At 34.0% G+C, this 15,224-nt stretch overlaps 1 protein-coding gene across 1 annotated transcript in view; it reads left to right on the top strand.

Moving 5' to 3' along the window:
* The first annotated feature begins 6,275 nt into the window (after positions 1 to 6,275).
* Sik2 (Salt-inducible kinase 2) overlaps positions 6,276 to 15,224 on the top strand; it is a 52,236-nt gene continuing 43,287 nt past the window's right edge. The window contains exon 1 of the mRNA XM_053752526.2: positions 6,276 to 6,931. Coding sequence (XP_053608501.1) covers positions 6,776 to 6,931 — 156 coding nt within the window. The 5' untranslated portion in view covers positions 6,276 to 6,775. The remainder of the gene's footprint in view (positions 6,932 to 15,224) is intronic.

Genomic DNA, 15,224 nt, shown 5'->3' with positions numbered 1-15,224 from the left:
ACTACATACTTATATATTGTTTTTGTAAAGAAATGCTTATAGTTATAGAAATGCTATTATCGATAATAACTGAACCAATTAAGTACAGATTTAATTTTTCACAGCGTTAATAAGCCATTCGTCCTACACAATCCGAACGTATTTATGTGCAATTCTACTAGATTCTGGCGCCAATACCAGTCACAAGAATTTATAAATTAGGTTCACAGGTTTTTTTTTTACAATCTAAGGTCCTACATCGTAATCATTTACCTATACGAAATGACTTACATAAGGTGAACCAATTCATTATTATATATATTTTAACCCTCGACGCAAAAAGAGGGGTGTTATTAGTTTAACGTGTACCTGTGTACCTATCTGTCTGTGGCATCGTAGCTTCCAAACGGATGAACCGATTTTCGTTTAGTTTTTTTTATGTCATAGATAATTTTATCCCGTGTGTCAAAAATTGTAGCGAAATGAATATTGAAAGTCGAGGGTTTTTTTTAATTTGTTTAACATATATAAATAGATTTTTAGGGCGAGAAATATAAATAGATTTTTGTTTTAAATTCAACCGTTGTATCAATACCGACACCCCACCACTGACGACGAACCTCCCCTTTATAAAAGGCGCACGATCTTTCGACAGATCAGACATTGTCCGACGACGGACACGGCAAGTTGTTTTTCTTGTATCTGAATTATCCCAACGACATTGTACCGGGTATGTTACTACTTATTAATCAAATTTTAAATGTAATAGTCATAGATATACTTTATGTTGAATTAAATTAATTGAATTTATGAGTTAATTTCGGGATAATATAATTCCATTATAAAACATGATGAATCTTAAGTTTTATTTTAAAATATACATTTTTCCTAAATTATATTCCTTATTCTCCCACATATAAACTTATTGTTTATATGACTGTGTCAAAAAGGAGTTTCAGGATCAATATAACCAAGGATGTAAGTTTATTACCATTGGTCCACGTACACCTATGAAATATTAATTTTTCATTGTTTTCTAGCTGATTGTTCAGATACAGTATCACGTCTTTACCTATCCCTTATGGGGAAGACTGAGCAGAGAGTTTGTATGGTGGGCTTATTTATTAACTGGAGAAAGTATGTAAAGTTTTTTCAACTAAAGAAAATAATACCTATGTCGTTTAAAGATATGTGCAAGAAAACATTTGGTTTCACCAATTGGTTTGGTTTGGTCAAAAACAAATTGGTTTTACCAATCGTGAATAGGTACATGCATGCATCTACAAAAATAAAAGAAGACGATAATGCTATCTAAACAAATTAGGTACTTATTATGTACCAACGTATTTATCAGGAATATTTTTTTTTTATATGCCTAAAATGATTTTGACTGCCAGTCCCATTTTTTCATAAAAAAAATATTTACATCGTTGCATTTTAAACGGGCTTATTTTTCTGGCCTAAAACAACACTATAAAATAGTGGTAATCGACTGGACCTCAACAGTTTATGCTTTATATGGGGAAGCAAGCTTTGGTATTTATATTTTAATATGCATGACACTATATGGACCTCAATAGTGCATATCACTGCGAAATTATAAACGAGTTATACATATTCATACACGTGGACTGCAACGACAGACAGAAGTTGAGAACCATTGCAGCGGTGGTGCCCCCAATGGTTAAGACCTTCCGCCTGTGATCGAAAAGTCCCAGGTTCGAATCCTACGCGCGTCTCATGATTTTATATACCAATCTGACTTATGTGTAGTATTTTTCATAGACCACCACTTGCTTCCGGTAAAAGAAATCATCGTGAGGAAACCTGCACATTGGTGGACAGTTTAGTTCACTAGGTCTGTATTCGACGTTTAGTCCACCAGGATCCCCTAACTCGATTCCCCAAAGGATCCTCGTGAACTCATCTGTTCATCAGGATCCCCTTTAACAAAATAAAAGAGGTGTGTGATAACGTGTGCTCTACTAGAATAATTCCATTCCAAATCTTTCCATGGAGGTCGTAAGAGTATACTAATGAGAAATCAACAATAGCATTCCCAAAGAGAGTTGACATCAGGCAGGCGGCCAGTCGTAAAACCGTAGCCGAATCTTCACAATGTAAAGACGGACTTTTAACACGGACTATAGGCTTGGGTGCGTCACAATCACAACCGAGCATTTGGAAATGCGCAAGGATGACAGAAAATGATGAAAGTGGATTTCTGTGGATGAAAATAACCAAGTGCAGGGTTCAAAACAATAATATAATTTGATTGCGCACCTACCTACTGTAGGCAGTTTTTACTGCACCTATCTATAGCTATACTTACTATAAAGTAATTCTGGTAAAGCCTGAACTGGAAATCCTGACCTCAACTGTATGAATCATGCGACCTGATACAACGGAGCCTCTTGAAAGCACCGACATTTGGAACCTGGGTACAATATAAATTAAAAGAAAACTTTAAAAAATAGCCTTTATTTAAATGCTCTAAAAAGAAGAAAATAAAATTTTCCTTTAAAATTTTAACTATCAACTTATAACCTCATTATAGACAATTTATATGATTATAAAAGCTTGTCGCGAGTCGCGATGTCGATGTCGCGAATTTTGAGATCAAATATAGCAATCTTGGATAATGTGCCTTTGAAATCGTGACATAATGTTTGAAATCGGTTCGGCAATTTCGGAGATTACCCGCCTCAAACACACACACGCTCTATGTGATAGTAGTATAGATAGTACACAAAATTAATTGCTTGAAGTCTCAAGTCCATCATTCATGTAGTCTCTTACTAAGTATAGCGGCGCCAGACAGTTACACCATCCGTACAGATTTCATCTGTGTTATTTTGGCGGCAACAATACGTGACTCCCTTATTCGGTTACTCCTTATGCTTTTTTGGAGTGCTTTTTACTGAAACATTCTTAATCACCCGATATGGTGACATTTATGTGCCTATTGTTTGCTGCTTAAAAACTTATGATAGTAGGATTAACTTTTTTATAAAACAAATTAAGACATTTATTAAGACACATTTAAGTATACACACAAAGCAGATATTTATTGGTACACCTTTCATTGCACGTTAATATACTTTATTTCTTAAAAAAATATGTTTTGTTGTCAACACTTGCTACTACCTGTGGCAGCTACTTATATATAATTTAATTACGATTAATTCACACATTCCAATGGTTTTACATAACAATTTGCTGTTATTCCTTGACACGCAAAGTTTGACTCGCATTTAGATGATTTTGTTTTAAAATATATTCATAAATATTATAATTTTTATCTAAGTACCTAGTTGTAAAAACTTCTTTCTCATTGATCTTAGTCTAGATACTAGGAAATACATAGAAGCGCCTTGATGAAGGGAAAGGGAAATGCTGGTTCCAGATCATGTCATTCTAGAGCTAATCTACTATCGATTTTCTACGACGAAATCCTCATAAATATTTATACGGAGGCCGTATAAATAAGAAGAAGCATCTGTTTCGCGGGATCCTCATATTAGCCCCCGCTCCTTCAGACATGTTTGTATCGGATGACGACCTAGAGACGAAGTCTAAATAACACCGCAAATAATGTTTTTTCGTGAAAAACGTTTTCAAGTGTGTCTTTACCGTTCCCAGAAACTGCAGCAGCCTCGATAAGCTGGAAATAAATAAAACCCCTAAAATTAATTACAAATCCGGCTGACACAAGCAATTTACGCCTGAAGCTCATCATATCTTACCTCTGTCCATATTAGGAGCCGACCGGTCGGTACCTACTCTTTTTGGCAATGGTTTTGGGCTTTCGAAAACATGGAAAGTACCTAAATGAAATTACGTACCTACCTACTTATTAAAATTTGCATATTAAGTCAGTAAGCCATCATTTCATGAAAGCGTTAATTCGGAGTAGGACTATTTTATTATATCAATATGAAAATAGGTGAATTACTTAACTGATTGATTGGGGACATGGAATTATAACAATTACTTAGGTACCTATAGACGGGATAAAGTTAAGCTAATGTCATATAGGTACTAAGAAAGTTTGGGAGAGTGTGATTGAACGACGAATGAGAGGGGAGTGTAAAGTTTCAGAGAATCAATTTTGTTTCTTGCCTGTTCGAGAAAAAACAAATGCTTTCGTACACATATTGTACTTGTGTTAATTAATCGTAAGTACACCTACACAGGTTGTGGTATAGGTACGCTTGAAAAAATATGAGAGCAATGAGAGCTATTTAAATAAACACCCACTGCGTATAGGTACATAACTTATGTCTCAAATTGGAAATTTATTTCACAAAAAATATTAATTATATATTTAATATTATAATTATTACATACTAGTGGCCCGTCCGGGCTTCACTCGTGTAAAAACAATGAATGATACTCCTAAACCATCCTCCGGGATCACACTATATATTAGTGAAAACCACATGGAAATCTGTGCAGTAATTTTTGATTTTATCGCGAACAGACAGACGCGGTTGAGGACTTTGTTTTATAATATGTAAATATGAGGATATAATATTGTATTTAGGTTACCTATACGAAATATAGGTACATAAATGTTATATACATACTTTGCCAAAACAAAAAGGTGGCCAAGTAAAAATAGTAAGTAGTAAAACCCCTTTTTCAGTTTGAGCACTGCGCGTTAGAATCGCATCATTGCTTTGTGTGTTACGCAGGAAAAGAGCATTTCTTCGATCGCTACGTGCGATGACTAAATAAGAGGCTGTCTACAGGCGCAGCTCTGAAATCTTATTCACAATTTCGCTTCTATATTGTTTAGTTCGATGATTCCATGTGAAAATACTTCTATCGTTTTAAAAAAATAAAAAACTTAAAAATGCAGACGAATATTTTTGATGCTGGTAGGTACATACTATGTTGCATTCTTCATTCGTTTCTTTAATTGTGGTAACATACATAACACGTCACTGTATTTACCACAATAGCTTGATCTTTATTTTTATAAAATTGTAAAAAATACAACAAATCCTAAAGTAAACAAGACAACCAAAACTTCAGAACTGAAGTTGACAGTTGATAATGACAATGACGACAGTGATGTGGAATGACAGAGGCATTCAGTATTTTTAAATACGGAACAGAAAATGAACAGATGTACTAACACTTTAGCGTTCGTTTACACTGGCTTAGTGCATGAAGCGACCATTTTTTAACTATCTGTGATCGCGAATTTTTCTTGTTTTGTAGATAACCTACCTACTTAAATAATATAACACATAAATACTTATATTTCTTCTATAGATAATATTATACAATAAAACAAATATTTATTGAATATTTATTAAGTAAATACCATGGAATTAGTAGGTACGCCGGTACGTAATACAATGTAATGGTAAATACCGACCTTTGTCCTCGTGTATCAGGGCCCTTATGAATGAAAATGATCGTTCTCTATTAGTTTGTAGCCACACAAGTTTTATTTGTAGTTTTCAAAAATGTGTACATACCTATAATTTAAAAGTGCCCGTGAAAGTCTAATTTCTGAATTACTGCTTCGACTTTAACTTTTTAGCTGCCGCCGTCAGATAAGAGGTAGGACTTTGGGGGTTCAATGGAAATAGTCCAAACCATTTATTGCCAACAAATTGTCTTGGTAGGTACCGTCTTACATTCCACCACAACACTAGATAGATGAATGACACTCACATGAAACTCCTTTGTAGAAGTAGATATCGATAGCTATCTAAGTAGCCATGGAAGGTCGTGCTTTTGACAGGTGATTGTACGGTTGAGTTTGTAACAGCTGGTAGTGCGGTAGCACGTAGATCAATCGATCTGTATACGATCGTGTTTATAAACCGCAAACTCATTTAGGTACTTAACCGCAAACATAACCAAGGCCTTCCAACATACTGTACCTAATCATTTTTCTTCGCACTATTAGGGAATATTGTAACCGTATGAACATAATTGCCAACATAATTTAAATAGTTAGGTAAGTACCTACTTTATTTTTGAGTGAAATCTGAATATTGAAAGATTTTTCGACTGGATGATGTACTTACCTAGTACTCTGACTAAGTTATATTGTTAGAGCATTTATCTGATCTTGAAACCAGAATTTAATAAACACGGACGCTTATCTTTATCTAATAGGTTAGGTCTTTGGCTGACTTTTATAGCTACAGTTAAGTGCGTAACTAAGCTGGATATACGTCGCCGGTACACTATACCAAGAGCTATAGATACAACGGCTGTTGACGTCACAAGAAGAAACATGGCCGGCTGCTGAAAGCGCGCGCGTGTGGAAGTCGCAGGTAGTGTGGTCCATGAGTACTCGCGTCGACTCGATCGACTCGGCCCAGTTCAGTACCCGGTTGACAGCCGGCGAGGCGGCGGCGGCGACGGAGCCCTATTGTGAATAACGCGCACGCCGCCTCTGCGCGATTTCCTATCTTGTAAATATTTTTTGTACACAAATGCCTAATGTGCTAAATGTTAAAACTATGCCAGCCTGGACTTTATGATACCTTTATTATTAAACGTGTTTTATGAAACATCTACCGTAATATCTTTGATATGATCTTTACCAATGAATAAACAATAATGGACGTAAATTTTAATGCTTGAACTTACGTGTGTTTGCGGACAATGACGTTAATATTTTGCCTAAAATAAACAGTAGTGTCGTTTCTGAAACTAGTGTAAAAACTGATGATTACTTACATATTGCGGCTAAACAAGTGAATACCGTTTGCTTACTATGTTTTGATATCACCATAATTCTGGTGCGATTAGTGTATAAAATTACATGTCGAATCTTGCAATCAAGCAGTTGACAATGGCGGAGCGAGAACGTCCCGCTAAAACCCCTATTAGGGTGGGATTTTACGATATCGAGAGGACCATTGGCAAGGGAAATTTTGCCGTCGTTAAACTAGCACGACATCGAATAACGAAGACTGAGGTAAGGAATATCGCATTCAATAAAAATATCAATACTATACATTACACCAATTAAATAAAGTCAAATGACAATGACACCAATGAAAAAGAAAATAAAGAAGAAGGAACTAATATCGACAGCATATCATTTAAAATCCAGCCTTATAGCCGCCCTTTTAAGGTTCCTTATAGGATTTTGTCCTATAGTTAACTATAAGTTCCAACAAACAAATAAAATAATCCATAATTTAAGAAAGTCTACCCCTACTTATTAAAAATAAGTAGATATTACGACGCTCCAATAGATACAATATTTCTAATTTTAATTTATGTCACATCAACAATATAAAGTAGTTCATCAACATAATCAGCAGTCCCTCAGATCCCATTGCTGATTACCTATAGAGGTCTCTCTCAATTTTTTTCTTTCCATGATATCGCTTCGCTATTTTCACCATTTTATAGATCACGATCGGCCTACATCGATTAATAACACATTTTTTTTTATAGTTCTTTACAAACTCTAGATAGACCTACAACTTTTAGAACTAGACAAATTCCAATAGGTACCTATTTTTCTATATCCAAATGAGAAAAAATCTATTTCAGCTGCAGTACATCAATCAAGGCCCTAAACTTTTCAAGATACTGATAAATAAAAGTCCCCAAGAATATTTAGGTCTCAGTATCAATACCACGAGGACATTTTCATAATATCTATCTGCACAGTGTTTGGTTTTTAAGTCTAGTCTATAAGTGTGGTATAAAAACAGTGATTGCGTCTATTGTAGGTCATCTGTATCGTGACGTTTCTAGTAAGCGTCGCATTATAGTTATGAGTTTGATATAAAATACACAAATAACAGGAAATTGATAGAAACTGGTTATTTAATTTAAATACAGGTTAAAACTGATTACACTATTAAGTAGGTCAATAAACGTGAATCTTATTTTTAGTAATGGAAACTAAAACGTCTTGTAAACTCATCTGAAAAGTAAATAGGTAGATATAAAGTAATGATCAAACTAAAAATATAAATCGCAATCATACCTATTTTATTAAATGTTTAAAAAAAAGCTCACATAGGTAACTACCTAAATATGTAAAAGAGCCAACCATTACAAACATTTATTATAATGTCAAAAACATCACTATGTAAAGAATTCGTCAAGTCCATAAAATATGATTAGCTAATTACCAATATCTACCTAATAGCGTTATTAACAAAGACGTTAAATGTGACATGATCAATAAGTCATTAGTTTTATGTATTTACAAAGATTATTATGCTTTAAGCTTTAATAAATCTACTATCAAAACCCAAACTCTATGACGGTGACGAGACGCAAAAGGAAGCATTAGTGGGAAAACACTGGGTTTTATCTGGTAGAAATACAATTTATAATCTGTACACTGAATTCAAAATCTCAAATAGGTCTTGCAATAAGACTGTACAGCTATACAAAAAGTCAGTCTTATACAAAAAGTCTGTATATACTTATTCCAACTATTGATGATGTATTTAGATACACGAAAAAGGTTGTTTTTTGGAAACGCATTTTCATTCTTGAGAATTTATAACTCAAGTCATTCTTCCTCCCGGTCATAGGAAGTTTCCTCCCGGCCTATTAACTATAAATATATTTATTGGTAGCCATGCCCTTTGTCACGTGCACCGGCATTCCAAACAACGAGGACACAGATAACGAAGACGGAACGAGATTTTAAACAACCGAAACTATTAACGGATAACCTGTCTTGTTAGTTTCTTTGGTGCATCATGAATGAATGCATCAGAAAAAATGTAAAGTCAAATATTACATAGGTGTTCATATTTCCTTCTTGTGTAAATGTCCGCAAGGTTTTTGAAATTTTATCAAATATTCAAAGGTATCAAAATTCAAGAATATTATATGTTTAACTTTTCAATAAGGTATAGTATGATTATTTTTAAAATTAATGTACAGGATTTTGCAATTCAATGAACCATAGGTAACTAGGTACTACAATGTTTGCGCAGAATGTATTGTTAAAACAATGCGATAATTTTCTTAATGCAATGTTTTCCCATTGTTATATTTGGGAGAATTACATTATTCATGGCTCTCCGTTTAAGTGTATCTTTATTGACTAATAAATATGTTGAAATAAGTATCATCACATCAATAGCGCAGCAAAGAGTTATCGATGACTTAAATCATGAACGTGTTACAATTCTTATATATGTAAAGAATGGTTCAATGTGGCTACATAAAACAGATTGTATTCTAGATCTAGATTCTATAGATAACACGCATTTAAGTAAATACTGCTAATTTGAGAATAAAGATAGATGTGCTGAAAATAGCAAAAGCACCCCCTTTTAGTATTACGATTCGTAAACATGAGATTTAAAATTTTATCACTAGTAACATTATTTGTTGACAGAATTTTAGAAGCTTCAGTAATTTGCCAGATATGATTATTCTAAACAAACATAGCAAGGTAAGGTTACGCGTCTTTAGATAAGAGTGATAATAAAAAACATAATTGTGGCAGTTAACGTACGTGAGTTACCAGTCCACGGCACCAAAGTGGGTCATTGGCCGAATACTGAGCGTTGACTCACTGCGTCTGCATGGACTTTCTAACACCTGACGGTATTGATTTTATTTGTGGCATCAGTGGCATCTTGGTATTAATTCAATGCGTTTGAAGATCACGAAGAAAATTTCATTTTAACCAATTTATAAGCTCACAATTTATGGATAACTTATGACCGTTTTTGGACAGACGAGATATCAAGTCGAGACGAATTTTCAAGTCTACTGACTCGAAAGCTATTTTTTAGTTTAGAATTAAGTACAAAATATACTAGATGTTAACAAAAAATAATTTTGCTTCTTTCTTGTCCTCTCAGATAGAGTGGGAAGTCGATGGTGCAAGACTTTTCCTTAAAACAAAGCAACGTATTTTCCTGTTAGCATACCTTTATCTTGCTATTGATTTGTGCAGTGTAGATTTAGATAAGTTTTAGCTTCTTTCTCCTACGATACAATAAGATTATATATATAACTTATCGACTTAAATAACTTTATAATGTTTAGGTGTAACACTTCTTACACTGCATTCTAAACAGCAAGCAGAGAACTGTTTCTTTGCTTGCACCAAAATTTAATTTGTATTGTAATTATTAGGTTGATTGATAATTTGGACTTCTGGTAATTAACCGAACTGGAAATTCATTCAAACATATATTTACATAACTGCCCACTAATACTGGCTATTTTAGTGGCTTAATTCCATTCCAACTGGTCGGTTAACATTCATAAAAATGCTGTAAATACTTACAACATTTTAAAGTAATTGTAGGTATATATTGCGATGCAACTCTTTTAGTTATATTGTGACTTTGACGCACTAGACTAGACTTTGTTTTCATTTGGTCGTAAAAATCAAATAATTAAAGTTTACGTCACATATCATGTTCAACACTTCAATAGGTATATCAATTCGTTATGTCAAGTCGTTATGAACCTTAATGACTAGCTTACGGCACGAGAATTGATTCACATCACTTTAACAATGATTTCGTCATAATTCGAGTAGTTAAAACCAACTGTAAATAAGTACCAGTGTGTATTACTTAAGCACTTGATAGATAGCTATAATTAATTGTATTATCGTCTTTCTGGGTTAAACAATTCACTTTTAGACCGTTTAATGCCGAGTTTTATCGAATGTTGTTAAATTTACCTTACAGGGAGACTACATTGTATAGGAGGATGCAGAAAAGAGGTGGCACGTCAACGAACCTACGCGCTGTAGGTCAAACCCGGGTCATCCATTAAAAAAAAGACACATAAAGTTTGTTGACATGAGACACTAAATTTTAAACTACGAAATTTACAATTTGCATTTCGAGAATGACAAATCCATTTTACAGCGTTATATTATTTTCAATACCTAGTTCATAATCACTGGTTTCAGTGTAAGCCTTGCTTTAGTTCGAGAGATGCTCGCAGCGATCGTTCAACAATTCGGCATGGATGCCTGAGGTCGAGCGAGCGCTGCCGCGTACAGAAATACCTCAGCATCGACCTTGCCTCCGGATGCACGCATCTTGTTTTTATTACTTTTTATTTTTCTCGACGAACCGTCGACGCCAAGGCAAGGTGACGGCCAGTCATTTTTCCTACACCTTTCTTTATAAAGTGCAACACTAAGAGTCGTTCAAATTTCAATTTAACATTATGACTAAGGAAATTTTGAAATTGAAACAATAAAGAGAATTGCGTTTAGGAAGGTTTCTCTCTTCACGTATCTTATTACTTTGGAGTAAGTAGCTTGCAATGACGTTCGATATTTCAGGAATGTGCTGTCATGAGTAGATATGAAAACGAAAATCTGACTTCGTGCTCGTATTCCGATCTCTAATCTAGACATCTGAGATGTCGTTAGGTGTTCGGAAAGTATTTGTGCTAAAAAAAGAAAGCGTACAGCTCGAGGAAGCGTGATCGGCACATATGAGTGTAGCGAATATTTTGCCAGGAAATCATTTCGTACGGCACGCGCTCCGTATACACTGGGCTTGAAAAATGTACGTTTGACGCCATCTTGACGCAAATGCGTTATCTATTTTGGAACTCTGCGTCAGAGGCTGCTTATCTCAGCTTTGCAGTCTGGCGTCGCTCTCACTACCTTTTAAGGCGAAATTTGCATTCCACCATCTATCATTGTTAGTTTTAGCGAAACTAATACACACCCTCAACACGAGTCGACACTGAAGATACGACTTTACGAATAAGTATAAAGTACTTAATATTTACACCATAAATCTCCCATTATACAAATAATAAAGTACCTATGTAATGTACAATGTTATTAACTAGGTACCTACTAATACAACATACAATAGAAACTGTCTGCATGATAGCTAAATTTTAAATTCATAAAATGTTTGTTGAGCCTACAGCACTGGCTTTGCTCTTGTCACCAGTTAAAAGTTACTACAACGTGGAAAACTTTTCTACATTCGTAGGAATGTTTTCTTCAAAATGTCCTTTCTGTATGTACATAAACTGAATACCATACCTAAAAGACTATTGATTTTGTTTGAAGATTGTTTAACTAACTTATCGTTATAAATTAATTTTACATAAATAATGTAAAATAAATTAAGTCTGTTTCACAAATAGATATTTTTTGCTAAACGTGACGTATATATAATATTCTAAATTCTTAAGATTATACAAAACTATTTATTTCTTCAATACTAAGTTACAGCATGAATTAATTACTTAAACAATGTGCACAATTAAAACTAGTTATATTACGCAGGCAAGTGTATTTAAAATGTTAACTTAAAAATGTTGTAACAATGAAGAATGTTTGTTTTCTGAAATTGCGACATTTATTACTATTCTTATGAAAATAATCACTAAACATATTAGGTATTTAGTGTATAAATTTTTGACAATTTCTTTTTAGAAAAAATATTTCAAAAATTTTATAGTACTTACACTAGATAAAAGATTTTATTAGATAGTAGGTAGGTACTATAGTTTCCATTAAGTTTATCGATTGCGAGGTCGTTTCGTCGACTTTACCAGATGGCGATAGTTGTACAAGTCATGACAGGCGACTTGAATTAAATCTGACACTACAGTTAGTAAATAACCCACTCGATTAGAAAGAAATGAAAGATTTCTGGTAGTGTGTTTGTGTTTTCTGTTCTATTCTTATTTTTACGTATGAGGTGAACGAATCGACCTACCATTGTGTTAGGTTAGGACGTTTTTAATATACCTAGTTAGTTTCGGCATCATTAGAAGTTAGTCTCTATTATTTTGATGTGTGCGTCATAGAAGTTATTTTCGTTTCCTTATTTTTCCTGCGTCATAGATCTAAATGTGTTATTTACTTCTAGTACCTGAAAAGTTTACTATTTAGTTACACATAATCCATTATCCCTAATGAGCAGCATCAACAATACTAATTTTATTAATGTGAAAATGTGTCTGTATCTTTGTATTTCCTTCACTTCGAAACGGAACATTTTGGTGTTGTCAAATTTGGAGAGCTGGACAGTAACAAAAGAGTTATTGCTTCGGGCGGAGCCGCGAGACACAACTAGTTAGTTTTAAAAATACAACATTTTTCATCAGTTCATAGTTTAGCTACAGACATGTTTGGTGTTACTTTATAATAGTATAAATCTATCTCTCTCATCTGACCGCTTTCCTGGTTTCTTCCATAGCCATGAAGCATACAAGCCCAGGTTCCTCTTTACTCTCCACTTTGCACGATCGCCAGTCGGCCGTTGACCTGCTGTCCTATATATTATATGACCATATGTTCACCAAAACAGTACATACTTGTAATATAAATGAGGAAAACACAAACAATATAGAAGTTGTAGGTAACAAAGCCGTGAAGCGTGAAGCAAATTGTGTAGCCTGGTATCCTGCTTTTATCCTTGAAAGGTCTAGAGTGGGGGGGGGGGGTGTACTAGAATGGAGGGTACACTTGTGGTACAAACTACGTGGCTTCGTGATGCTTTGCCGGGGGCTTAGGGATCACCCTATACGTTAGCTTTTGTTACAAGTGCGCGATTCTGCAATCTGTGGAGCTGGAGTTTGTGATATGTGTCGTTTTTTACTTAAAGTTTAATAGCTATTTACTTGGAGTTTTCTTTTGAGAATTTTTAAATACATTTTTACTAATTACCGAACTTGGAACCAATGATTGAGTTCGATTTGATTGATTGAGGTTCTACTAACATAATAAAACTGAAATTGTTTGGTCAAATCACCTTATTATTCTGTTACATTCTAACAACTGCGAGGAATGCAGCAGAAAGTTACACGGGCAATTAAATAACCTGGATTAACACATCGGTTTTCAATGAACTCGGTATTGCAAGTGTTATGTGAAAGTTGTTTGAATTTTATCGCTCTATCTATCATTCAAAACTACTGAAAATATTTATTTTAAGAATAAGAATGTTTAGGTTATTTGTACTAAGAATGCAATAAAAATAAATTTAAAAAGTAAAATATTATAAGCGGCCAAATTCTAAATGATAACTTTTTAATTTCGCCGATATGACTGGCCAGTGTTATAGTAAGACTTGATAAAACTTCATCCTGTCCAGTCATGGAAGAGAAATAGCGATTGTACTAAAACGTGCACTCCGTAGCAAGCATGCCGCCTCCCTCGCACTTCCCGTCTCTCTTCACCCACTATATTGATCGCCGTCTAGACTTGTTGATCGGCACCCGAGGGCTTTATGCCCCTGAATTCGGTCGTATGCTTAACAAGGAGAGAATTTGCTTTTATAGGTCAATATAAAAAGATTTTAGACTTATACATTATATACACTATAACTTAAAACTCATGATAACCAAATATTACTTTTCTTTTGATGAATTTTCTTTTAAAAAATTATATATGTATTATACAATTTTTTTTAAAAGAAAATTCATATATTTTTATATTTCTGCAAAATGATGTTTAAATGTATATTTTTAAATTGTATGAGCGTTTATAAAAAAAATATTTTCATGCTGTTTTCAGCAATAGATATTGTGATTCCTAAAGATAGTTTAGATGTATAATTTATTATGTTTTTACCCGAACCACAGCCCGAACGAAGCCGGGACGGGCCAAATCTCGAAGAGGATGCTCCTGAAAGCTACGAGCATGCTACGACGTAGCTTGCTACGAAGCTTTTAGGCTACAATTTTCGTAGACAACCTAGAGTTGCTGAATTAAAATATTCGAGATATTTAATATATAAATTAATTTTCAAAAAAATTCGAACCCATGTCCTCTAATAACTTAGAAACTAACTTAACTAACACTTACACTTTATATGTATTAATTTTATCTATTTGAAAATACTTGTTAATTGGCAAATGAACTCGCGGCCGAAGTTTGAATAGATAATTTTATGGCTTTTTCAAAAGAGATTCAAATTCATTTGATCAAAAATATTATATAGTCGACACACTTTACATAAGTGTTAACGTTATCATAATTAGGTGCACGATAAGGATTGACGCAAATGTATTCTTACAAACGTTCATTACTTCTGAGTAGGTACTTACCTCGTCTGAAATACCTACTAAATTTAAATATTTCTTTATTAGACTTGCGATTTTATACCTTTCTGCATTGACATAAGGACTTAACATCAAGTTGTTTTGCCATTGACTACACATGAATACGTTATCTAATATTTAGTAAAAGTTTACTTAAGTTTGACGTCCTTTGGTCATTAGCGAGTGGTGACAGGACGAGGTTAGTGCCAAAGCAACGCAATTCACGAACT

This window comes from Plodia interpunctella, chromosome 12 (assembly GCF_027563975.2).
Source record: "Plodia interpunctella isolate USDA-ARS_2022_Savannah chromosome 12, ilPloInte3.2, whole genome shotgun sequence".
Lineage (NCBI taxonomy): Eukaryota > Metazoa > Arthropoda > Insecta > Lepidoptera > Pyralidae > Plodia > Plodia interpunctella.
Note: the sequence above shows the minus strand (reverse complement) of the source record. Positions and strands in the feature narration are given on the sequence as shown.